The following is a 26,916-nucleotide window of genomic DNA, read 5'->3' as shown; positions in this document are numbered from 1 at the left end:
CCATGCTATTGCTCTGACCCCATAAGCCTTCAAAAGCCACCAACCCTTCCCCATTCAGGTTTCCTGCCAGCATAGCTCCAGTAGAGATACTTTCCCAGGAAATACATCCTCCCTGGCATGGTTTGCTCTAGGTCCCTGGGGGAGGAGGAATATGTGGCCTCCACCAATAATTCCTAAGAGGGGGACTGATGTACATTTTATCCCCATTGCAGTCATGTTCCCAGCCAACTCACACCTTCCCAGCTTCCCCCAAGTTCTCTTCTACCTTCTGCACAGACCTGGGGGTTCTGTAGTGAGTCTATTGCAGGGTCTGGAAACTGGGGAAATGTGAGCTGATGAAGGGTATGGTAGAAGATCCAGGGGAAGAGGAAATCTACGTGTTGATGATCCCTCCATGTGGTTCTTGAGAGTATGAATTGGGCCAGTAGATTTTAATTACTCTGGTTTTATTTTATTTTTTTCATAAACATACTGTACAGCAAAATAAAAACGTACAAAGCTCAAATTTTATATAAAGAAATTAAAGAGACAGAGTGGGACCAACTTTTGTTGGTGAAAGTGACAAGCTTTTGAGCTACACAGAACTCTTCTTCAGATCTGAGAAAAGTACTCAGAGTGTCACAGCTAAATGCAAGGTGGAACAAATTGTTTAGCATAAATAGTTAACACATTCTAAGGAACCATTTGTCTGAAATACAAAGAAATGTCATTTGATATGAAAAATTGGTGGAAAATGTAAGAAATGTTAAAGTTTAAATTTCATCTGCTATATTTAGGAGGGAAAATAGAAGTAAAATTATAAAGAAGTGACTATCATTGTATTGAAGTGAGGGTTAACAATATTCCGTGAACATTTTACTGAGCGGTATGAAATGAGAACTGAGAAGAAGAAAGAATAAGATACATTAAGAAGACAGTGAATTGTAAAGAAAAAGAAGGGAGAAAGGAGAACTAAAACATTTGTCTAAAATATGTTAGCCAACCCCCATATAACCTCGACTATTTTTCCTGCCCGACACAAATTATTAGAGCTCAGCCTGAGCAAAGAGAAACTTAAAAAAGAAAAATAATAAAAGGACTTTTGTAGCAATTGCTCTCATTTCAAAAACACATTTTTTTCATGTCAGTCTAAGATCTGTTTTTGGAAATAGCTTTAAACCTGTTAAAATGTTATTTTTATCATTTAACTAGATAATAAGTTTTAATAAAAACTTAATTTGTACTTTGATTATTTAATAGAAAAAACTCATCAATATGACAACTTTTATAAACTTTTAATAAGTTACTAATGCATAAAGTGTTCTTGCTGGCATTCTACTGGCAGTGTCATTGGAGGATTTCCAAATTACATTGAGAACCTCAATATCAACTTTTTTAATGAAGAAAAATAATAATACTGTAGTTTTAATAGTTTTAAGATTCAGCAGTAAGAGTCTTACACTTACTTCAAACCTCACATGAACAGCTTGGGAAATGAGATGAAAGATATGTGAGAGGTATATATTTCCATTTCAAAAGATATCACTCATTTTAGTCCCAAAGTTACCTTTGTTCCACACAAATTTGGCATCCCCTTGCTTGTATTGGTGAAAAATGTTTACAACAAAAATAAAGAATTATGAAACTGAGGTAACAGTTATTTTGCATTACAGAAGTGAATGCCACAGCATTTTAAGTTTTCTGCATAAATAATTTCTTCTATACCTCAGTTTGGGTTGTTGTCACAAACAGTCTCTCCCCTGTGGGCCTCAGCAGGTTGTGAGACATGTGAGAATATACAGCCATAAAGATTCTGTTCACTGTCCCCTGGCTTGATTGCTGACTGGCTGTTGATAGTTGATGTGCATGCGATTTTATATTTGATATTACTATACAAATAGAATGATCAAAAGTATTTAGGAAACATACAGGTCTAGGAAAAAACATACAGTAATTCACCAAGAAACACCTAGTTAATAGTGCACAATACAGATATCAATATAATATTTCCCATATTTTAGCAAAAATCCGACTTCAGGTAAAATTATTTTTGTGGAGAGCTGGTTTTTCAAGTAGATGGAGGAGAATGCATTAGAATAACTTAGAAATAGGAATCTGATTTTACAGAGCATTTGTTGCTATAAAATCTTGAGATGATACACAAAAGAAGGGCCCAAACTTCCAAACTTGACTTCATTGGGAGATTTGGGCATGCAAAGTATGCAGGATTGGGCCCAGCTGTTATATTGTGCATACACACACACACACAAATCCAACTGTTCAATGCATTAGATATCTTTTTTTAATGTCGCAATTTGTTTAAAAAATAAACATATTTCTACAATTTAAAAATATTTTCAGCTGAGGAAGTTATGCCTCTAAAATAAGAAGTCCAAAATAAAAAGAATGATGCCTCTAAAATAAAATATGTCCAAAATAAATTCAGACTGTAATTTATTTTTTTCTTTCTGAGGTGTGGGATAGTTATGGTCGTCTACTGTACAGCTCTCAGCCTCATGATTATCCTATAACATCTGTTGCCTGGGCTCCGGATGGAGAATTATTTGCTGTGGGGTCTTTTCATACTTTGCGCCTATGTGATAAAACTGGGGTAAGTAACAGCTCTGACAAAGAAGAGATGTAGTGTTATGCAAAGTTATTAAAAATATAGTAAATATTCCAGAGAATACACACGTATAAACATATTTTCATTTGTAGAGAATAGTCCTGGCTTTTTAGTATCTTTCCCCTGGGTGCTTCTGGCTGAGTGATTGTCTCCTTAGTCTGTTTGATGCATTTGTCTCTGTATTTAATGGTGCCTTATGAACACTTTACAGTTTTGTGCAGGGTCAACTAGTTCTATCATATTTTGCCCTTCTTTCTTCACACGTTTGGTTATTACATCTTCATTAATTTATGCTTCACAATTATATTTTGCAGATTCTTTACCAGATCAGTGTATAATTCTTATTATTTATCCTTTAAAGATACCATCTACACTGGAGTTTCACTCTGGCTTCTCATTCTTCCATAGCTAGACAGAAGAACTTCTCTAGATAAAAGGGTTTGTCGCACAGAATTAGTGGTTGTAGTAGTAGCCAGCATGTGGAAGTTCTCCCTCATCTCAGCCCCTTGTGCATCCATCAGCTGCTGCTACCTCACCCTCTAGAATCTTCTAACCATTATCTCAACTATGGTCAAAGACTGAAGTCTCTGAAGGAGCTGTCCCCGACTTTCATCAGACAATTGTAGTCTGTTTTTTTGACTTTCATCTTTTCTCTTCAGGTATTTTGTTCTTGTTGTTGACCTAGTTTTTTGGTTAGTCTCCTGTTAAAACTTAACTTAATTCAGTTTCATGTCACTTCTTTGGTATTTTAGACTAGGTAACTCCAGAGCACTGATTGACAAGATTGTCTCTGTGGATCTGCAGCGTTTTGTTCAAAGTTCTTGCCAACCCATCGCATTGCATCAGACTTAAATGAGTTGGGATTCTTGTCTTACTCCCTATCTCTCTTTTCTTGGTGACGTTTTATCACTTCTCTGAGTTTGACACTTCAAAGCTTGTAGTATTTTGGGGCATTTTCATCAGAACACATTTTGATTTTCTTCACACTGCACTCGACAGTTGCTTTGGCACACTCTTCCAATACATGAGCACATTCTGCTAGTGCTTTGAGATAGTTTTTGGCACATTGATTTGGAAGTTTGAAATGCCAAGTAAGTGTCTAAAGACATTTTTTCACACATTTCTTTATTTCAGCAAGCCAATCTCTCCTTTAATCCTAAAGGAGGTAAGAACCGTCAAGAAATGTCAGTTAGGCCAAAGGATGTCAATTATGAATGCGTTTGACTTCTGCATCCTCTGCCTTGGAGTTGAGTAAGCTGTGTATAAATGTGAGATGTGCCTTGAAATGTTACCTAGAGCCATCAAGTTTCCTGAGGAACACACAAAATCCTTCTAGGTACCCTTGAGAGACTCCCGTATGTCCATTCTGCAGTTAGCTCCAGAGGCTTGCTCCTTCAAGCAGAGCATTCTGAGTCTTTGTTGGCCCCACTCTTGTCAACACAGACACAGCTTTCCCATAGGGCCAGCAGATCCACTTCATCAGTTATCTTGAAGTGAATTGAACTACCTGTGTTGAAGCAGAGTTCTCTGAAATATACTAATGATTTGCTCTGAGTATATTGATGCACCAAGACGCTAGTACTGAAATTCAACTGTTTTGATGAGGCATTTCCTCTACAAAAGTACTGAGCGTAGGTGACACAAAGAGAGAGACATTGACTCTTTGACATATCTCTGCTATAGTCCTTCATGCCAAGCAAATCCAAAACAATCACCATATTCCCCTATCTGGTCTGGTGCTGCACTTTTAGAACCTGGATGGAAGCAGTTTGTGATGACTAAATTAGACTGAATCCTTCAGGTTTGAAGCTGAGGTTGATTTGCCTTTTCTTGCTGCTTGTTTCTATGTTTTATCATTCTTGTTTTTAGAAATCCCTTGAGCTACTTACTCTTCATGAACAAGAATCTGGTGGTGATTATCTTTAAAGAAAGGAAAATTGCTCACTTGTAATTCTGCCTCTTTGAAGATATTATTAGACGGTATTCTTTTCTCTCTCACATTCACCCTCCTGCCTCCCCTCAGATTCTGGTGTATTTTCTGTAGGAGGTTTTTTTGGTTTTTGATTTGTTTTGTTTCGTTAAATGGTGGGTGTTTTGTTTTTGTTTTGTTGGAGTTTTGATGGTACAATTTTTTTCGAACGGTTTATTTTGGGGAGCTCTTCTTTCCCATGCAATTTAGGAACTCACTGGAAGGTTTTGGAGTGTGTGTGGGGTTGGTCCACATGTGGAGGTGGGATAGCTTGCAGGCCACAATTACCACTGCCCTAGGGTTAAAAAATATATTGAGCTCAGGAAGTTCTGCCCTGTTTGTTATTGGGAGAAAAACCCAAGAGTGAGACTCCTGTAAGATGATTCTTTCAAGAAGCTGAATTCCAGGTAAGAAATATTCTCTCTTCTCTAAGAATATTGTTCTCATTTTCAGAAGTGATGGGGATTGCATATTGGCCACAAAGAATCCAAAGTAGACTAAGGTTTCAGTAATTTAAAAAAATGTATGTTTGCAAATTATGTTGTTTAATGGTATTCCCAATATAAGTTGTCCTTTTTAAGAAAAGTAGATCCTGGTATACTACTTCCCTGCTTACCTGTAGGCCTTTGCTTTGTCAAAAAATATTTTAGTTGTATTGGAATAAAATATTTCTTAGGAGTAGGTACAGCATATAAGATTGTACAATTTTTAACAAGTTTCTTAAATTATTACTTATATACAGTAGCCTGAACACAACTTGTTCTTTTCTATTTCTAATTTTGAACAGAACGTTTATTTTATCTATCATTAGAACAAGCAATTGAAAGGCATGCTGTACAAGCACAAATATGGGATTAAGAACGCTAAGGGCTAGGCATGTAGAAAGCAACACTGCTAAGAAGTTCTGATGTCTTATTTTCTTGAACTATTTTGACTCTGGCACCATGATAGTCTGGAGGATGAATCAGTTACGTAGAGGATTTCTTCAGAACTCAGTAGTAGGGTTGAATGCGTACCTTAGCAACTGCAAAGACTTCATGGCCAAATTTTTGTTTGTTGGTTTGGTTTGGTTTTGAAAAAATGTATCAGTTTATATCATTTCCTTCCTCAGAAAATACTATGCTTTATTGTTTATAATAATCTTTAAAAACTGTCACTGTGACATGATACAATATTCTACAAACCTAGCTCTAGAAACAGACTGGTCTATCACTGTTTAAAACATTGTGTCACTTAATATCAGTACCAATTTGAGAAGAAGGGTCAGTTAGATGAGTTAAGAAGGTGAATTCCCTTAACAAACACAGACTATCTGTGCTAGTGGGAGACATGTCCTTGACCTGACCAGAAGCTTTCTTAATAGTTGGTGCTAAATCAAAAATAAAGTCTAGCATTAAAAATTAAACTTGCTGATTAATAAATATTTATATAAATCAAACAGCAGAAATATGCATCTGTTAAATTCTTCCCAGTTTCCACCAGTGATTTTGTGTTAATATTTTACTTTATGGTATTTATGTTATATAAATGCTCTTTGAATTTAAAATACAAAAATACTATACAGATTGAAAAATGTGTATGCATACACACTCAAATATCAAACCTTGTCCCTCCCAAACTTGCTGGGTTACTTAAAAGTAGACATAATGTACCATGTTTTCAGTGAATGGCCTCTGCTTTTACCTTGTAAATATCAGATATAAATAAACCTAATTAAGATCTATCCACACACTATAATCTTAATATATACCAAAAAATGGTTAAAGCTGGGCAAGAAATTTGATCCACTGACAAGTGACTTATTCCATTGAATATACAGGAACTAATAGATTCTGTGAGGAATATGAATAAGGTGCTAAGATGTAAATTCTCAGGTCAAATGAGTTAGTTACATCTTACTTTTTATTTTAAGCTAGGGCCTTGTCTACATTTATAAGTTTTGCAGTTTTAACTTTCATCATAATTGAAGCAAACAAACTCCCCTAGTGTAGACATAGTTATACAATAAAAGTGCTTAGGCGTTGTCTACACTAGAAAGAGTTCTTGTACTGGTATAGTTCATACCAGTTCCCTGAACAAAATAAGTTATACTATCAAAAGCTCTTTTTTGCTGGTATATCTGCATCTAAACTAAGGCTTTTGGTTAGATTCCCCCACAGACCCCACCCCAATCTTAACAGTCATAGCTATGCAAACAAAACTTTTAAGTGTAGACCAGGCCTTATACTAGTGTAATTTATTCAAGTTCAGTGAAGAGAAATAGAAAGTGCCTTATACTAGTAAAACCATGATTACTCTAGGGCTTTAACTGGTATAAATAAATCAGTAAAAAAAAAATCACATTTCTTACCGATGCAGTTTACTGGTAAAACTTTTTAAGTACAGACCAGGCCTAGGGGCTTGTCTTCCTATGAAAATAAATCAGGAATAAGATAGGATGCAAATTTTAAATGGGTTAACTATTTGTGATTAACTCCATGTGTGTGTACACTTTTTCTGGAATAGGGGCTGGTCTACACTAGGGGGGGGGGATCGAATTACCTGGGGTCCAGACGGCGCGGGATCGATGGTCGCAGCTCCCCCGTCTACTGCGCTACCGCCGCTAGCTCTGGTGGAGTTCCGGAGTCGACAGTGAGCGCTTTCGGGGATCGATATATCGCGTCTTAACGAGACGCGATATATTGATCCCGGATAAATCGATTGCTACCCGCCGATACGGCGGGTAGTGAAGACATACCCTAAGAGTGTCATATTGTGAATTAGTTTAATCCACTGTGATTAAATTAATTTGGTATAAGGGCATACTCATACTCAGAATAAGAACCTCCACTCATGGAGTCAATCAGGAATAGTTATTCCAGAATAACTCCCTGTGTAGACAAGCCCTAAAGCCCAGATCATCAAAGGTATTTAGGCATCTAACTCCTATTGATTTCAGTGGAAGTTAGGAGCCAAAATACTTTTGAGGATCTGGGTCCAAGTGTCTGCTTCTGTAAGCTGAGGGGAATCCTAGGGTATAATATGGCCAGCTAACATGACTTCAGATATCTATGACTTCACAAACGTTGAGAGGGCTTTCTAGTCATGTTAAGCTAATTCCATTGAGCTAACTTGATTGAGAAAACATGACTTTTTTGCTCTTCGAGACAGGGCAAAATATGTTAGTCTACATTTTAATAAGGCTTTTCAGTTGGGTTAAGATAACTCACTTGAGCAAGCACAATTGAAAAACATACCTCTTTTACCTGGCAAGAACTAGGAAGAGATTCCAACAGACTAATAGTAAAAAGCAGGGGTTCAAATTTAAAAAAAAAAAAAGAGAGAGAGAGAGAGAGAGAGAGAAATTGTGAATAAAAAGCAGAAATAGGTTGAGATTTTATTTATAAAAAATGAAGGAAGAAAGGAAAATGCAAAGGCTTTAAAATTAAATAAACAAATTCCTATTATAGGGAATTCCTGTTATATTCTTTGTTTCAGGAGAAGAGCTTGTTTTCTTACTCGTGGCTAGTACTGATCTTTAATTTCAATCTCTTAAAAAAAATCAGGTCTGTCAGGTTTTCATTTTACCACACTATTAAAGATGACTTTCTAGCCAATTAATTAAAAAGAAGGGATGAAAGTCTTACCCCACTCTGTTTCCTGTGTGCCAGTTTTAAGGGGCCAGAGCAGCATAAATGGGTGCTACATTCCCCAGATATAACTGGGGAGAATTCCCCCAGTGTAGGAACTGGGGACAGCCAGAGCAGCCTTGTCTTCACTAGGAAAAAAGGTGCTTTTTACCATGCTAGCTAATATGTGGTAATTAACATGCTTTAAAAATGCTAGTATGGAAACTCACATGTTAGCTGGTCAAGGCAAACCCCAGGCTGTCCCTAGTCATTCCCTCAACCTGTTAATATATGTGAAAACTACACACTGCGTCATCCCCCATTAGGATTTTAACTAACATATAGTGGAAAAAACACCACTTTTTTCACTAGTGTGGATGCACCCAGACTTTCTTCCAAGGACTGTTTCATAAATCCTGGTATAAGGTGTAGAGCTGGGGATGCAAGGGATTGGCGCCACAACACTTAGGCCTGGTCTACACTAGGAGTTTATGTCGAATTTAGCACCGTTACATCGAATTAACTCTGCACCCGTCCACACCACGAAGCTATTTAGTTAGACATAGAGGTCTCTTAAATTCGACTTCTGTACTCCTCCCCAACGAGGGGAGTAGCGCTAAATTCGACATGGCCATGTCGAATTAGGCTAGGTGTGGATGGAAATCGACGGTAATAGCTCCGGGAGCTATCCCACAGTGCACCACTCTGTTGACGCTCTGGACAGCAGTCCGAGCTCGGATGCTCTGACCAGCCACACAGGAAAAGCCCTGGGAAAATTTGAATTCCTTTTCCTGTCTGGGCAGTTTGAATCTCATTTCCTGTTTGGACATCGTGGCGAGCTCAGCAGCACTGGCAACGATGCAGAGCTCTCCAGCAGAGATGGCCATGCAATCTCAGAATAGAAAGAGGGCCCCAGCATGGACTGATCGGGAAGTCTTGGATCTGATCGCTGTGTGGGGCGATGAGTCCATGCTTTCCAAGCTGCGATCGAAAAGACGGAATGCAAAGATCTACGAGAAGATCTCTAAAGCCATGGCAGAGAGAGGATACAGCCGGGATGCAACGCAGTGCCGCGTGAAAATCAAGGAGCTGAGACAAGGCTACCAGAAGACCAAAGAGGCAAACGGACGCTCCGGATCCCAGCCCCAGACATCCCGTTTCTACAAGGCACTGCATTCCATCCTAGGTGCGGCCGCCACCACTACCCCACCACTGACCGTGGACTCTGAGGATGGGATATTGTCGACGGCCGGTTCCTTGGACATGTTAGCGGACGGGGAAGATGAGGAAGGAGATGAGGAGGACGAGGCAGTCGACAGCGCTTACAACGCTGATTTCCCAGACAGCCAGGATCTCTTCATCACCCTTACAGAGATCCCCTACCAACCGTCCCCAGGCGTTAACCTGGACACAGAATCAGGGGAAGGATCAGTCAGTAAGTGTTTTAAACATGTAAACATTTATTTTTAACAGAACAGGAATATTAACAATATTAACAATGGGTTTTTCATGATTACTTTGCCCTAGGCGCTTAACATTTCAGTCCTTGCCAGTGCAACTACTGAAAAAAAATCTAACAATGTCCGGTTTAGCATGATTGTTTTGCCCTAGGCGCTCTACTGTTTAGTCCCTGCCAGTGCAGCTACAGTAAAATCCGGTCTATATGTCCGGGGATAGAGCAGAAATCCTCCTGGGACATCTCCACGAAGCTCTCCTGGAGGTAATTGGAAAGCCTTTGCATCAGGTTCCTGGGGAGAGCGGCCTTATTGGGTCCTCCGTGGTAGGAAACGTTTCCACGCCAGGAGACAAGCAAGTACTCGGGGATCATTGCCTTGCAGAGCATGGCGGCATACGGCCCTGGTCTTTGCAGGCTTTCCCGAAGCATCCGTTCTTTCTCCGTCTCTGAAATCCTCATCAGAGTGATGTCGCTCATGGTGACCTGCTTTGAATTAGGTAGGGGAATGTTAGTATTGGGACTGCTTGCCTGTTCCTTTACAGAACTGTAACCGGCGGTTTAGAGCCACGCGGTGGAGGCGGGAGAGGAGCAGCATACAGGGATCTTTCCCTGGGACAGCCGCGAGGGGGTGGGACAGGGGCAGAGTTCATGCTTGCCGGATTGCTGGCAGCAGGGACTGGCATTGCTTTGAACGTGAAAGGAGGCCAGTGCTATTATTAAAGTTTTAAGCAGCCACAAGTCTACGGCTTACCATGTCAGCCTGTTACCCAAATTCCGCTGTCCTGTCCCGCTTGTCTGATCTGCACTGCAAGACCCCAGGCACTGAATGCGAAGGCCGAAAATTCGACCTTGTCCTGAGTGCGCATGTGATAGGTGCTGTGCATGGTCTTCTTCACAGAGAAAGACTATGTTCTTTGTTCACCCAAAAATGTATCTTTCTGAGGAATTCACTCCCTTTTTCCCATCCCACAGCTGCGACTGTCTCCCGAACTACCCTGGCATCACACTCCCAGAGGCTAGCGCAGATTAGGTGTAGGAAGAAGAGGACATGGGAGGACATGTTCTCGGAACTTATGGGCTGCTCCCGAGCCCAGGCAGCACAGCATAACCAGTGGAGGGAGAACTTGTCCCAAATGCACCGATCACACATGGAACGGGAGGAGAGGTGGCGGCAGGAAGACCAGCAGGCGACTCAAACGCTGCTTGGACTAATGAGGGAGCAAACGGACACGCTCTGGCGCCTTGTGGATGTTCTGCAGGACCGGAGGCAGGAGGACAGAGCCCCGCTGCAGTCTATCTCTAACCGCCCTCCCCCGCCACAAAGTCCCATACCCCCTCACCCAAAGTCCCAAGAAGGAGGGGCGGCAGAGTCCGTGAAAACTCTCACTCCACCCCTGCAGACTGCTCAAGTACCAGAAGGCTCTCATTCCCCAAAATTTGATAAGTCCTTTCCTTCCCGCCTCACCCAAGCCCCCATCCCAGTTTCATCCCCCAGTTTCATGTGTAGTTGCTAATAAAAAAAATGTTTCTGTTAATTACTGTTTCCATCATGTTCTTTTAGAGGAGAGTCTGTTTGAAGGGGGGGAAGGGGGTTGGTAATTGGACAGGACAGTCACCTTTACCAGGGTACAGACGCGGGGGCAGGTTCAGCAGCAGGGCACACACAGATTGCATTCACTAGTTACCCTGGTCAGTCTGGGAGGTGGTTTTCATGTTCTGGCGGGGGGGGGGGGGGCGCTATGTGACTTTGTGGCGGGGGAGGGCGGTTAGAGATCTTATGCAGCGGTCCTTATCCTGGATCACAGAGCCACGCAGCAGGGGATCTGTAACCGTCCTCCCCCTGCCACAAAGTCACATAGCCCCCCCACACAGAGTCCCGAACAGGAGGGGTGGCAGGCTCCGTTGAAACAACCAGTCCACCAGTGTGCAGCCTGTCATTCCTGGAGTTTAGAAGCATCATTTGCATCACTACACTACACCCGCTCCCCACCACAGTCTGCGTCCCAGGTTCAACACTTTCCCGCGAAAACAGTAATAAAGAAAACGGTGTTCATTAACAAATTTCAAGTGATTTTACTTTTAAACGTGTGTTGGAAGGGGGGGAACGGGGTGAACGGGGTATGTAACTGGAGAGGATAGTGAACATTTACTGGGTAAAGAAACGGGGGCAGGTTCAGCTTCTCTGTAAACAAACTTAATAGTCACAGGTTACCCTGCTCACTCAGGAACCTAGCTTTCAAAGCCTCCCGGATGCACAGCGCGTCCCGCTGGGCTCTTCTAATCGCCCGGCTGTCTGGCTGGGCGTAATCAGCAGCCAGGCTATTTGCCTCAACCTCTCACCCCGCCATAAAGGTCTCCCCCTTGCTCTCACACAGATTGTGGAGCACACAGCAAGCTGCAATAACAATGGGGATATTGGTTTCGCTGAGATCAGAGCGAGTCAGTAAGGTTCTCCATCTCCCCTTGAGACGTCCAAAAGCACACTCCACCACCATTCTGCACTTGCTCAGCCGGTAGTTGAAGAGTTCTTTTTCACTGTCCAGGGCGCCTGTATAGGGCTTCATGAGCCAGGGCATTAGCGGGTAGGCTGGGTCCCCGAGGATGACTATAGGCATCTCCACATCCCCAAGAGTTATTTTCTGGTCCGGGAAGTAAATACCTTCCTGCAGCCGTCTAAACAGGCCAGAGTTCCTGAAAACACGAGCGTCATGAACCTTGCCCGGCCATCCGACCTTGATGTTGGTAAAACGTCCCCTATGGTCCACCAGTGCTTGCAGCACCATTGAAAAGTAGCCCTTTCGGTTAATGTACTGGCTGGCCTGGTGGTCCGGTCCCAGGATAGGGATGTGAGTTCCATCTATAGCCCCACCGCAGTTTGGGAATCCCATCGCGGCGAAGCCATCTATGATGACCTCCACGTTTCCCAGGGTCACTACCTTTGAGAGCAGTAGCTCAACGATTGCGTTGGCTACTTGCATCACAACAACCCCCACGGTAGATTTGCCCATGCCAAAGTGGTTCGCGACTGACCGGTAGCTGTCCGGCGTTGCAAGCTTCCAGAGGGCTATGGCCACTCGCTTCTGGACAGTCAGGGCTGCTCGCATCCGGGTGTCCTTGCGCTTCAGGGCAGGGGACAGCAACTCACAAAGTTCAAGGAAAGTTCCCTTACGCATGCAAAAGTTTCGCAGCCACTGTGATTCATCCCAGACCTGCAGCACTATGCGGTCCCACCAGTCCGTGCTTGTTTCCCGGGCCCAGAATCGCCGTTCCACAACATCAACATGACCCATTGCCACCATGATGTCCTCGGCGCGGGGTCCCGTGCTTTGTGACAGGTCTGTGCCACTCTCAGACGTCAGGTCCTCACCGCGCTGCCGTAGCCTCCTCGCCCGATTTCTCAGCATCTGCCTCTGGGAAAGGTGGACGATAAGCTGCGAGGTGTTGACAACGGCCATAACTGCAGCGATGGTCGCAGCGGGCTCCATGCTCGCAGTGCTGTGGCGTCCGCGCTCTCACTGACCAGAAAAGTGCGCAAACTGATTTCCCGCCGGCGCTTTCAGGGAGGGAGGGCGGGAGTGACGGTTGTATGACGACAGTTACCCAAAACCACCCTCGACACATTTTTTTCCCCAGAAGGCATTGGGGGCTCGACCCAGAATTCCAATGGGCAGCGGGGACTGCGGGAACTTTGGGATAGCTGCCCACAGTGCACTGCTTCCAATGTCGACGCTTGCCCCGTTAGTGTGGACTCACAAAGTCGAATTACTGTCCTTAGTGTGGACACACACGTTCGACTTTGTAATATCGATTCCACATATTCGATTAAGTAAAATCGAACTACTCTCGTAGTGTAGACATACCCTTAGCTGTAGCCAAAGATTCTGGGCAGTATGGGACAGGTTACCCCTATGGTACACCAGAGCACTCCAGTCCTTGTATCACTCCAGAAACGTGAAGACACAACAGTGTTTTAAAGACAGCTTAATTCCCCCTCCCTCATGGGCTATAAATTCTGTGTAGAGCCTCTTAAATTAGAGGCACAGCATAGAATCTTATCCCAGGGTTTGATTTTGTTTTTTCTAGCACCACATTCATCTAATGTTTTAAGTGTTTTATTTTTCTTCTGTAATTTCCTAGTCAATAATGCAACAAGAAAGACTCAGATGACAATGTCAGACATAAAGGGGCCAGACCTCTGGCAGAATCATAAATTTGGAGCCTCTACATCATAATCATCTCAGATAAACAAATGTGCTCTGGGGGGAGGGATAGCTCAGTGGTTTGAGCATTGGCCTGCTAAACCCAGGGTTGTGAGTTCAATTCTTGAGGGAGCCACTTAGGGATCTGGGGCAAAATCTGTACTTGGTCCTGCTAGTGAAGGCAGGGGGCTGGACTCAATGATCTTTCAAGGTCCCTTCCAGTTCTAGGAGATGGGATATCTCCTTTAAAAAAAAAAAAAAAAAATTACAGCTCCCCTCTTCAGCCAGTTTGTAACAGACAGTGTCACGTAATCTTAGTGCACTATGAGTGAAATCCTGCCCTATTAAAATTAACAGGGATTTTTCCATCAACTTCAATAGGGCCAGGATTTCACCCTATGATTTTGGGTATCACTAACATGAATAAGAGAATAATTAATTCTTGCCTGTAATGACTGCACATTTGTCATTTGTACACATAAGCTTTGCTGTTTATTTTTTTAAACAAGCCAGTAAAACCACCATATATGTGCAAGGGATTGGACATATATAGGGATATATATTGGCTTTTAAGAAGAAACTTTTAGAAAAGTTAGAAACAGACAAAACACAATATTTTGATACTTTGTTGAATACTAACAAAATCTTTTAGTTACTCTGATAAATATTCCTTGAACATTTATAGTTTTTATTCAAGTATTCTTGTGACGTTGCACTCTATATAATTTTATGAAAGTATGCTGATGTGTGTGAATATAATATTAGATATAATTAAAATATGCTTCATGCAAAAGGTCTCTTGTAAGGTATCATTACAAAGCTTATAATCTACTGAGTGTAGTCATCCTATTTGTATAAATGTATCACTCTTGTATCTGAAACTAGAAATATGAAATATAACTCTGAGGGCCTATTGTAATTATGCAAAGTGTGGGCCATTAATGGTGGTTTGGAATCTTGATGGTGCCCATCAACCAGGACAATTGACTGTGGATGGCTCTGTTTGCAGGCAGGCCTTCCTGTGAGTCAGGCTGGGAGGAATGAAGGCTTGGGGTCTTACAATGACGTGATCATGTCACCTGAACTGGAATCCAACTTTAATCTGGTGTTTTTCCATTGAGAAGGAGGGGTGGGAATCCAGAGGGACAAAGGATTCCCGCCTTATGCAAAAGATATATGAGTGGGTGGAACAGAACAAAGGGGGCGGCCATCATGAGAAATCCCCTAGCTACCACCTGAGCTAGAACAAGGGCTGGACCAGGGGAAAGGATTGTGCCCAGACTAGGAAGGCGTCCAGTCTGTGAAAGAAACTTATTGAAATATCTCTGAGGGTGAGATTTTATCTGTATTCAGTTTTATTACTGTACTAGGCTTAGACTTGCATGTTTTATTTTATTTTGCTTAGTAATTCACTTTGTTCTGTCTGTTACTACTTGAAACCACTTAAATCCTACTTTCTGTATTTAATAAAATCACTTTTTACTTATTAATTAACCCAGAGTATGTATTAATACCTGGGGGGGTGGGGGGGGGAGAGAAACAGCTGTGCATATCTCTCTATCAGTGTTATAGAAGGCAAACAATTTATGAGTTTACCCTGTATAAGCTTTATACAGGGTAAAACGGATTTATTTGGGGATTGGACCCCATTGGGAGTTGGGCATCTGAGTGTTAAAGACAGGAACACTTCTTAAGTTGCTTTCAGTTAAGTGTGCAGCTTTGGGGCACGTGGTTCAGACCCAGGGTCTGTGTTGGAGCAGACTGGCATGTTTGGCTCAACAAGACAGGGTGCTGGAGTCCCAAGCTGGCAGGGAAAGCAGGGGCAGAAGTAGTCTTGGCACATTGGTTCCAGAAGTGGGTCCGATCTGCTCTGTGCTGCTGGGAGAGCCCCAGCCAGGGGCTTGTAGCTGTTAGTCTGGGCCGAGTTGGGGCTGGGACAGGACTTGTCCTACCCCTGCACAGCCACTCTTAGTGGGGAGATCAGACCCACCTTTAGAGGCAGTGCAGAAGTGAGGGTGCAGCACCCTTTCTTCTGCACTGCAGCAGCCCTGGAGCTGGGCTCTGGGCTTCTGCCCCACAGCTTCTGCCAGGGCTTAGGGCTTCCATTCCCCATGGCTCCAGCCGGGGCTCAGGGCTTCCAACCCCTGCGGCTCTTCTTGGGACTCTGGGCACCCAGGCTCAAGGCTTCTGCCCCCCGTGGCTTGAGCCAGGGCTCAGGGCTTCTGCCCCCCACAGCTCCAGCCAGGGCTCAAAGCTTCCATCCCCCACGGCTCCAGCCTTGGCGGAGGGCACCTGTGCTCAGGGTTTCAGTCCAACAGCTCCAGCTGGGGCGCGGGGGCTTGGGACACCCGGGCTCGGGGCTTCTGTCCCGCTTCTCCAGCTGGGGCTCGGGGCTTCAGCCCTTGTGGCTCCTGCTGGGACTTTGGGCTTCCATCCTGGGCCTACTGCTGGGGCCCCTACAACTTCTGCCAGGGCTCAGGTGCCCATTTTTCCAGGCCCTCCCAAATTGGCCTGGGCCCCTGGGCACTGGCTGGGACAAGCAGCTAGGAGCCCCTGGTTGAGGCGGCATGGGGGAGGGATTGAACCCATCTCCACCTCCAGCTGCCGGAAGCTCCGTGGCACAGAAGTGAGGGTGGCAATCCTGCGGTCCCACGCAATCAACCCACGATCTCTCCACAATCATCTTTTGGGTCAGGACACCCAAAGTTACAAAACCTTGAAATTTCAGTTGTAAACATCTGAAATTGTGAAATTGACCAATTTTAAAACGCTCTGCCCGTGAAATTGAACAAAATGGACAGGGAATTTGGTAGGGCCCTGTCCATAAGGGCCCAGTCTGAGCATGCCTATTGGATCAGGCCCTGCAAGTAAGTTAGGCGAAGTGATGCCTATCTTCCCCTTGTTTGTGAATTGCTCTGGGGCTTAGGAGTCTGGACACCTGGTGTGGGGCTGCACTGCATATAGTCAGAGACAGAAACATAGACACCTAGGGAACTTTTGTTGCAAAAATTTAGATGCTGAATGATTTTAGGCACCTACACAGTTCGGGGGCACTTGAGCAGGGGCTTTGTGAATCCCAGCAGGTTTTGATTCTGAAATTTAGGTTCATAAGTCCTTTTTTTAATCCAACCCCTATTTTTTCAAGTGTCCTCCTCCCCTTTAAAAAAAAAAATTAGAATCAAGTATCAAGGAAGTGGAGAAATCAGTTTAGGATGGCCCAAGTTTGTGCTTGATCCAGGAGAGAAAGGGGAGCCAGTGGTGCAATGGAAAGATAAGGGTGTTATGGTCAAAATGACAAGCCACAGTGTGGTGCGCCATGGATAGGTATCCCCGTGTGCAGCCAACTACAGTCCAGTGCACTGTCTTTTGGGAAGTTTTGGCAATGCATGATGGGGCAGAAACGAGTCACACTGGAGTGACTAGGAGCAGGGGGCCAGCTTCCTAGCGCACAAACTGTCTCCATCCCATAATGTCATCTATATCCCATAATTTTTGCATCTCTTTTTAAAAATCCCACAAACCCTCTTGGCCCTCCTTGCTTTTCTCCATCTCTGACAGAAGCATGGAGTCTGCACAGCTCTGCAGTATTGTTATAAGTTTTGCAAACACAGGACGCATCATCCTCTATTATTTGCAGAGCTGTAAGAAGAACTGAATCAGTGGGGAACATGATTTTTTGGAGGACAGATTGCTGTGAGGCATAGCAAGAACCAATTAAAGGTGGTTGGTGGTGTTCACACAGCAGCTGCACATGGTGGAGTGCCGCTTCTGGGCCCAAGAAATGAGCATGACTGGTGGGATCACATCATAATGCAGGCTTGGGGTGACAAGCAGTGGCTGCAGAATTTTTGGGTGCACAAGGCCACATTTCTGGATCTGTGTGCTGAGCTCACCCCAGCCCTTTAGCATAGGGACACCAAAATAAGAGAAGCGAAAAGTGCGCTGCGGAAACTTGCAATGCAGGATTGCTACCCATCAGTGAGAAATCATTTTGGAGTTGGAAAATCCACTGTGGAGACCATTGTCATACAAGTATGAAGGGCCATTAATCATCTTCTGTTATGCAGGACTGTGACTCTTGACAATTTGCAGGACATAGTGGATGGATTTGCAGCAATGAGGTTTCCAAACTGTGGTGGAGCAATAGACAGCACCCATATGATGTCGTGGTGGGCATCTGCTGTAGATCACCAGACCAGGAGGATGAGGTAGACAAGGCTTTCTTTGGACAACTAACAGAAGTTTCCAGATCACAGGCCCTGGTTCTCATGAGGGACTTCAATCACCCTGACATCTGCTGGGAGAGCAACACAGCAGTGCACAGACAATCCAGGAAGTTTTTTGAGAGTGTTGGGGACAACTTCCTGGTGCAAGTGCTGGAGGAACCAACTAGGGGCCGTGATCCTCTTGACCTGCTGCTCACGAACAGGGAAGAATTGGTAGGGGAAGTAGAAGTGGGTGGCAACCTGGGCAGCAGTGACCATGAGAGGTCGAGTTCAGGATCCTGACAAAAAGAAAGAAAGGAGAGCCGCAGAATACGGATCCTGAACTTCAGAATAGCAGATTTTGACTCTCTCAGAGAACTGATGGGCAGGATCCCCTGGGAGGCTAATATGAGGGGGAAAGGAGTCCAGGAGAGCTGGCTGTATTTTAAAGAAGCTTTATTGAGGGCGCAGGAACAAACCATCCCAATTTGCAGAAAGAATAGCAAATATGGCAGGCGACCAGCTTGGCTTAGCAGAGAAATCTTCGGTAAGCTTAAACACAAAAAGGAAGATGACTAGGGAAGAGTATAAAAATATTGCAAGTCATGCCTGACCAACCTGATTTTCTTCTATGTCGAGATAACTGGCACTGTGGATACGGGGAAAACGGTGGATGTGATATATCTTGACTTTAGCAAAGCTTTTGATACTGTATCCCACAGTATCCTTGCCAGCAAGTTAAAAAAGTATGGATTGGATGAATGGACTATAAGGTGGATAGAAAGCTGGCTAGATCGTCAGGCTCAATGGGTAGTGATCAACAGCTCGATGTCTAGTTGGCAGCCGGTATCAAGCAGAGTGCCCCAGGGGTCTGTCCTGGGGCCGTTTTTGTTCAACATCGTCATTAATGATCTGGATAATGGGATGGATTGCACCCTCAGCAAGTTCGCGGATGACACTAAACTGGGGAGAGAGGTATATACGCTGGAGGGTAGGGATAGAGTCCAGAATGACCTAGACAAATTGGACAATTGGGCCAAAAGAAATCTGATGAGGTTCAACAAGGACAAGTGCAGAATCCTGCACTTAGGAAGGAAGAATCCCATGCACTGCTACAGGCTGGGGATCGACCGGCTAAGCGGCAGTTCTGCAGTAAAGGACCTGGGGATTACAGTGGATGGGAAGCTGGATATGAGTCAACAGTGTGCCCTTGTTGCCAAGAAGGCTAATGGCATATTGGGCTGTATTAGTAGGAGCATTGCCAGCAGATCGAGGGAAGTGATTATTCCCCTCTATTCGGCACTGGTGAGGCCACAGCTGGATTATAGCATCCAGTTTTGGGGCCCCCACTAGAGAAAGGATGTGGACAAATTGGAGAGAGTCCAGCGGAGGGCAACGAAAATGATTAGGGGCTGGAGCACATGACTTATGAGGAGAGGCTTAGGGAACTGGGCTTATTTAGTCTGCAGAAGAGAAGAGTGAGGGGGGATTTGATAGCAGCCTTCTACTACCTGAAGAGGGGTTCCAAAGAGGATGGAGCTAGGCTGTTCTCACTGGTGGCAGATGACAGAACAAGGAGCAATGGTCTCAAGTTGCAGACAGGGAGGTCTAGGTTGGGTATTGGGGAAAAACTATTTCACTAGGAGGGTGGTGAAGCACTAGAATGGGTTACCTAGGGAAGTAGTGGAATCTCCATCCTTAGAGGTTTTTAAGGCCCAGCTGGACAAAGCCCTAGCTGGGATGATTTAGTTGGAGTTGGTCCTGCTTTGAGCAGGGGGTTGGATTAGACCTCAGGAGGTCATCTAGGATTGCAATAGGATCGCTATTGGCATTTCATCATTGCCTATGGTAATTCGCCAGTTGGGAAGGTCCCTGCTTGTAGATATATGATATCCTATTTTGGCACCAGCCCATCTTGCCACAGACTACATCAATAGAAAGGGCTACTTTTCTATGGTTATGCAAGCATTGGTGGATCATTGGGATGCTTTACTGACATCAACATTGGCTGGTCAGGGAAGGTGCATGACACTCGCATCTTTAAGAAAACAGGACTGTTTTCAGCAATCTACAAGCAGGAACCTTCCCAACTGGCGAATTACCATAGGCAATGATGAAATGCCAATAGCGATCCTGGGGGACTCACCTTACCTTTGCTCCCCATGAGCTCCTCATGAAGCTGTACACTGGCCACCTCAACAGCGCCAAAGAAAGATTCAGCTACCAGCCTAGCAGGTGCAGAATGACAGTTGAATGTGTTTTTAGTAGATTGAAGGGATGCTGGTGTTGTTTACTCACAAGATTGGATCTCAGTGAAAAAAACATCCCAATGGTTATAGCTGCCTGCTATGTCCTGCATAATATCTGTGAAGCAAAGGGAGAAAGGTTGCTGCTGGGGTGGAGGTGGAGTGGCTGTCTGAGTTTGAACGGCCAGACACAGGGGCTAATAGAAGAGCTCAACATAGAGCTATATGGCTCAGGGCGGCTTTGAAAGGGCACTTTAACTGTGAAGCACAATAATGTATTGCTGTTTACTGTGTTTCACCTGACCCTGCTGTTTTGGGGCCTGTTAAGTATAGTATGGTGCTTGATGTACATCTATGAATATATAACACTGAAAATGCCCCTGTTAATTTTGCGGTGCTTGCTGTACATTTGTGATTATTACACTGTCACTGATCCTATGATTTGCCTCACACTTTACAGTAACAAGTAAGTGGGTGCTTTCAAAACTGCTAGGCATGCCACAGCATATGTTGTGAGCTAATAAAGATTAATTATTTTCCAGATAATAGAATTTTATTCAGTGACAAAACCAATGCAAAGAAAAAATCTGTGCAATTTAAAAGAAAATACATTAAAAACATAATAAATTAATGGAACAAAACTTAACAAGGGGAAAAACAATCAAGTCTATTTTACCTACACATACACCAACTGTAGCTTTTACAGGTCACTGTATGTGAAGCTGTGGTTGTCTGTAATGTCCCCCAGGGTAGAGTGGTAGGGGTAGGGATGCAGCCCCCTAATGGAATGTTGAGGGGGAGGGGTATAGGCAGGTGCTGTAATGGAGTTCACCATGGACTGCAAAGGGAAGCGATCCTGTGATTGTTGAACCTGTAGGTCCACAAGAGTCTGCAGCATCTGTGTTTGCTGCCAGAGAAGCTCCATTATGTCCTGATGCATCTCCGTCTTCTTTTCCTGCTGGGTTGTCTGGGTCCTTCTCCTGTCCGCTCAGTCCTTCTACAGGCTGTCTGCAGTGTTCACTCTCCAGGCCCGTTGCTCACGGTCTTATGCAGCTCTGGCTTTCAGGATCTCATTGAACATGACATCCTGAGTCCTCTTCTTTCTCCTCCATATCTGGCTCAGGGATTCTGTGGGTGTGGAGGAGAAACCCCTCAAGGCTGCTACAGTAGCAGCTGCAGATAAAACACAGAGGCGTACCATTGTCAATATAGTCAGGGCCGGCTTTAGGGCGATTCAGCTGATTCCCCGGAATCGGGCCCCGCACCCCTAAGAGGGCCCCACAACGTCCTGAAGGAGTTGCCGCCGAAGTCCCGCCACTGTCTTCCGCGGCAGCGATTGAGCTGCGGCCAAAGACAGCAGCGGGACTTCGGCGACAGCTCTTTCGAATCGGGCCCCGCGGTGCCTAAAGCCGGCCCTGAATATAGTCACAATGGAAAGTGAAAGTTAAGATTCAGAACTCCCTTCCCTTGCTCCCCTAAAGTTTTAAACAAGACATGCTTATTGACACTTCTGCTTCAGAGTGCTTGTGAACAGCACCAGCCATGGTGAGTATGGCCCATCAGGGGTGACGGAAATGAGGAGGGAATTGCTCGGCTGCACGAAACTATGAATATAGGGCAATGGCCCTGAATACTGACATCATTTTCCAGAGGCAGTTGTGATTTTAGCTGATATCTCACTCCTGAAGGTAACAAAGGCACAGAGAGCACAGCTGCTGCTGGCATCCCAAAGCTGCCTGGGCCCGAATGCTATTAGCCTTTTTACTGCAATGGAGCCTGCCGAAGTTATCACTGACTGGCACAGCAAGTGTCCTATGCAGAGGAAGAAGTAAGGTTGCCATCCCTAGAAACCTTTGGGAGAGGACTGCAGAGTATCTCCATGAAATCCCTGTGAATGTAAACAAACTTCTCCCCCAGCCCCCCTTGTCTTACTCTACAGAGCAATGAAAAGCAGATAGCAATGCTACCTCTTTTTATTGTACCACTATCTCTTCTAGTACCAGTAAATTAATGAAAAGTCAATAGCTGTGCCCTTTTAAGTTGGGGTTGCCCTCAGTATATCATTCTACTGGGAAATACATTTACACACTTATCCAAGGTTCCTTCCCCTGCATCAGGCTCACCTAGCTCGCAGCATAGCTGGACCCCTCAGTCACATGTCCCCTATCATTCTCCTCTTCCTCTTTCTCCTTGTTCACGCTAGGGATCTGTGGTTTGGGCTCCTCAAGGTATACAACATGGTGGTGTGTGGGAGATGGAGTGGGGTGCAGGTCTATGGCATGCAGGTCTTTGTAAAAGCAGCAGATCTATAAGTCTGCATCCAATTGACTGGTGGCCATCCTGGCCTTCTGATATGCCTGATGTAGTTCCTTCACACGGCACTGCTGCTGGACCCTCTTATACCCTTCTCCTGCACCCCCTATGCAATCTGCTCATAGATGTCCATGTTTCTACAGCTGGTCTGTAGCTGTGTTTGCACAGCCTCTTCTCCCCACAGGCCCAGGAGGTCTAATATCTTCTGTCTGCTCCAAGCCAGAGTGCATCTGGAACATGTAGCTGGCATGGTCAGCTGGGTAGTTGCTCACAACAATGGAGAGCTGCTGGGTGTGCTTGCCAAGCTGAACAATCAGGAAAAGGCATTTCAGTAATCTGTGGTGCTTTAAAGGAAGAATTGGCAAGATTTAGACATAGCTTGGATATTAGACTATACAATAAAAGATCCCAAGGGAAAAAGTGGAAATGGCACCAGTTTAGCCATTTAAACTAGATTGAATGAAACGCAGGAGAACATCATGGAGGGAATGTTTCTACATTAGCAAGAGAGGGAAGAAAATGTGTGAATTAAGTCTTTTCCATCTCAAATTTGTATGTATGGTTGCTGGTTTTAGGAAGGAAAAAGGACTTTCAAAGCTCAACAGCGTGTGCTTCTTCTTTTGCTGGACTGTCTTTGGGAAGTTAAGGTTGTCCCATGAATATTAAAGTGACTTATCAAGATATATTAAACACTATTGCCCTTCTCAATCTATCTGTAGATCATCAATGGTGCTTCTCATCAATGGCCTAAAATGGCTCCCATTGAAATCAATGGCAAAATTTACATTGACTTCAGTGGGAATGGGCTTAGGTCCCAAATTATCTGGATTTTTTCCATACCTATTTCTGCTTTTCCAAAATATACAGTGAGAAGCACTCTACCATGAAGCCTTTGGAAATGTAGTGCCATAGTGCTTGGGAGCCTTTTCATTGACTTAGGGCTTGTCTACACTGGCAAGTTACAGCGCTGCAACTTTCTGGCTCAGGGGTGTGAAAAAACACCCCCCTGACTGCAGCAAGTTTCAGCACTCTAAAGCGCTGGTGTAGACAATGCTCCCACTGCTGGTAGCTACGCCCCTCATGGAGGTGGGTTTTTTTAGAGCGCTGAGAGAGCTCTCTCCCAGCGCTCTGCCGCGACCACACAAGGCATGTTAAAGCACTGCCGCGGCAGCGCTTTAGCGTTGCCAGTGTAGACTAGCCCTAAGTGGCTTTTGATCAGGCTGCCCCCAAAGGACCAATGTTCATGGTTTTTCATCTGAGAGTCTTTGTCCTAGGCAAAGCCCTTGACAGAAAGAATTGTAGCTATGACATAATCTAGAGCAGGGGTCGGCAACCTTTCAGAAGTGGTGTGCCGAGTCTTCATTTATTCACTCTAATTTAAGGTTTCGTGTGCCAGTAATATATTTTAACGTTTTTAGAAGGTCTCTCTCTATAAGTCTATAATATATAACTAAACTACTGTTGTATGTAAATTAAATAAGGTTTTTAAAATGTTTAAGAAGCTTCATTTAAAATTAAATTAAAATCCAGAGCCCCCCAGACCAGGACCCAGGCAGTGAGAGTGCCACTGAAAATCAGCTCGCGTGCCGCCTTCGGCGCGCATGCCATAGGTTGCCTACCCCGATCTAGAGGAAAGAGATGGAGTAAGAGAAGACTGGTGGAGTATTTAGGGTTCTTCCAATTTAACAGAACTAAAACTGGTAGTTTCATTTTAAAAGGATGAATTTATTAATATCTAAGAGGAGATTTTAAAATATTGGATTTTTACATTATTTTTTTATTTTGCTGTGATGTGCAACTTTATTTCTGTAGATTTTAAAAATGTGTTTTAAATCAGTTCCTCACAGATTTTTCTTATTAGCTGTTGTCTGATTCTTTATTAGAATTTATTTTAAATAAGATTGAACTAATTTTGATGGGAGAAAAATTGACAACCAATATTTTCTGATAAGCAGATACCATACTAAAGGGTTTTGTCAACATTTTAATGCAGCTAGTTTTGTTTTACAGAAGACTGACTTTATACCTGGTTTACTACATGACTCTTTAAGAAACAAAGACATTAACAGTAGCTAAAGCCAGATGCTATCTACTGTTCAGCAGCCAGCAACAATAATTTATTAGGTTAGCGTCCAAAAGTCTTGCTTCTTTATGCAAGTTTTTTCCCTGACATTTAAATGTAAATAGTTGCTAAAGAATTAACCACACTAGCACTGGGGGAGAAAGGAGAATGAGTCACATACCACCAGAGTGATAGTGTTTGAAGAGAACCAGACCTAGCTTTACTGGTCAACACAGACATTTTTATTGTGTCTGATGTAATGGAGCTGTATCAGCAAATTGCTCCTCAGGGAATCATCAGGAGATATACACATCATTAACCCTTCTCTAGCATATGCATTTAGTTATGTGACATAATTTAATTAAAGCTTTCATATATATTCTTTGCTTTCTTTTCTCTTCCTTCTTACCTGCTTCTATGCTTCATCAATTTTATGCATTAAAAGTAAACAATAAGTGCAGAGTAGATTAATTTTGTCACTTTAAGAAAACTTGGGGAAGCTGTTGCACTGCGTATAGCATTCATAACTGAAGGAAAGTAATGTGGCTGACATATAAAAGATATTTTGCCTACTGTTTTATGTTGCAACTGTATGCATTGCCTGCCTCAGCTCTTGTGAGAGCTCTAAGATCATTGACACTAAACAGTAATATTAAAAAGTAAACATATCTACACTTTTTTCCTTGGTTTATCTGGATTTTTAAGAATCTGATCCCTTAAACGGAGAGCAATGTTTAAAATGTTCATTCCTGCCTGGTGGGTGACTTTCTGTGGCTTTACACACTTCTCTTGACAATACTGATCATGTCACAAAACTCACAATAATATAGAAATAGAAGGCAAGAAGGACTGAGATCCACTAGTGTTTCCCCACTGCCCTAATTACAGGAAATTGATCATACCCGTATCCAAAAAAAGGATGCTTGTTCTGTGCTTCAGAGAACAAAAGAGGTGAATACAGCCATTTATGCAAGACTTGAAAATGAAGCATTGAGATCAAATAAACTGCATCATCAGTTCATATACATATTTTTATGAATATCAGCAAGTACTAGCTATGATGGATAGGCGATATCTGTTTTAATAATTTTGAAAGTGTCTTCTATGTGTTTGTTTTGAGAATGTCTTTCAGTTATTCAGTTTTTCCACTAGTGATTAATTTGCCCTTATTGGGGATTGGGTGTATTTTATTTTAGATATTTTGATATTGTTTTACTGTTTATTCGGAGGATTTTAGCTGCATGCATGTGCACACACACACTCTCTATTGTAAATAAAGTTTATTTTATTTCTTGTTGAATATCTTTTTGACTGATGGTACATTTTTCTGTGTATGTATTTTTTGTGACTTGTGGCTCAGGCATATTTTCCAATAGATAGCTGGCTGATCTGTTGCTGAATCTTCCCACTTGTCTTCATTTTGTGAACTTGATTTCACAATATATTCAGCATGACAGACCACTCATGTTTTATAATGCAAGCAACTCTTTATACATTAGTCCACGAGTTAGTCTTTTTAAATGGCTGTGTGTCATAAAAGCTTTGTCCTTTATTGTAGAAGTGATTGAGGTCATTTTACTTTAGCTATTATGCATATTTGCTTCCACAATGTTGTTTCTCTTTAAAATTCTTTGGCTGGCTGTGTACAATTCTGATAATAATTTTATAGAAATATTTGGAATATGTAGTAAAAAATAGGGGGATTATGCCTAGTATGTTGTGGAAAGGTGAATGAGAAATGCTCTGCGGTGGTGACTTTTTTTCTTTTGTAATGTGAAGTATCTTGTCCATAGTGCTATAGAGATTAATGTTGCTGGAATTTCTATTATAAAACCAAATACTGAAAGAGTTATAACTACATGATTATACATTTCCTTCGAGTTGTGAGCCTTTTGAGAGAATATCTTAAATAAATTTAATAGAAATTGGTTAAAACACGGTGGTAGCTGTGATGAGTTTTATTTTGGAGAAGTTCAAAAATAGTCTGTCTTAGTGGTGCTTTTCACCTTTTTCACTCAGTAGTAAAATGGCAGCTGAGATTTTAAAAACTCAACAATTTGGCAGACACTTAGTGATACATGTTCAAAGTTATATACAGAGATTTAACCTCATGATTTGCATTAATGTTAATGATTTGCACAGCTCTCTGTGTACTACTTTAACATTTACACTGTAATTTAGATTGGTGCCTATTACTGTTTTAAAAGATAATGTAACTGAGAAGTTAACATTTAAAAAGTGGCTACTGTGTGT

General features: G+C 43.2%; 1 protein-coding gene across 1 annotated transcript in view; it reads left to right on the top strand.

Moving 5' to 3' along the window:
* Positions 1 to 26,916, top strand: part of IFT80 (intraflagellar transport 80) — a 165,796-nt gene that overhangs the window by 79,676 nt on the left and 59,204 nt on the right. The window contains exon 8 of the mRNA XM_065410998.1: positions 2,453 to 2,590. Coding sequence (XP_065267070.1) covers positions 2,453 to 2,590 — 138 coding nt within the window. The remainder of the gene's footprint in view (positions 1 to 2,452; positions 2,591 to 26,916) is intronic.

The sequence above is a fragment of the Emys orbicularis genome, chromosome 9 (assembly GCF_028017835.1).
Source record: "Emys orbicularis isolate rEmyOrb1 chromosome 9, rEmyOrb1.hap1, whole genome shotgun sequence".
Lineage (NCBI taxonomy): Eukaryota > Metazoa > Chordata > Testudines > Emydidae > Emys > Emys orbicularis.
Note: the sequence above shows the minus strand (reverse complement) of the source record. Positions and strands in the feature narration are given on the sequence as shown.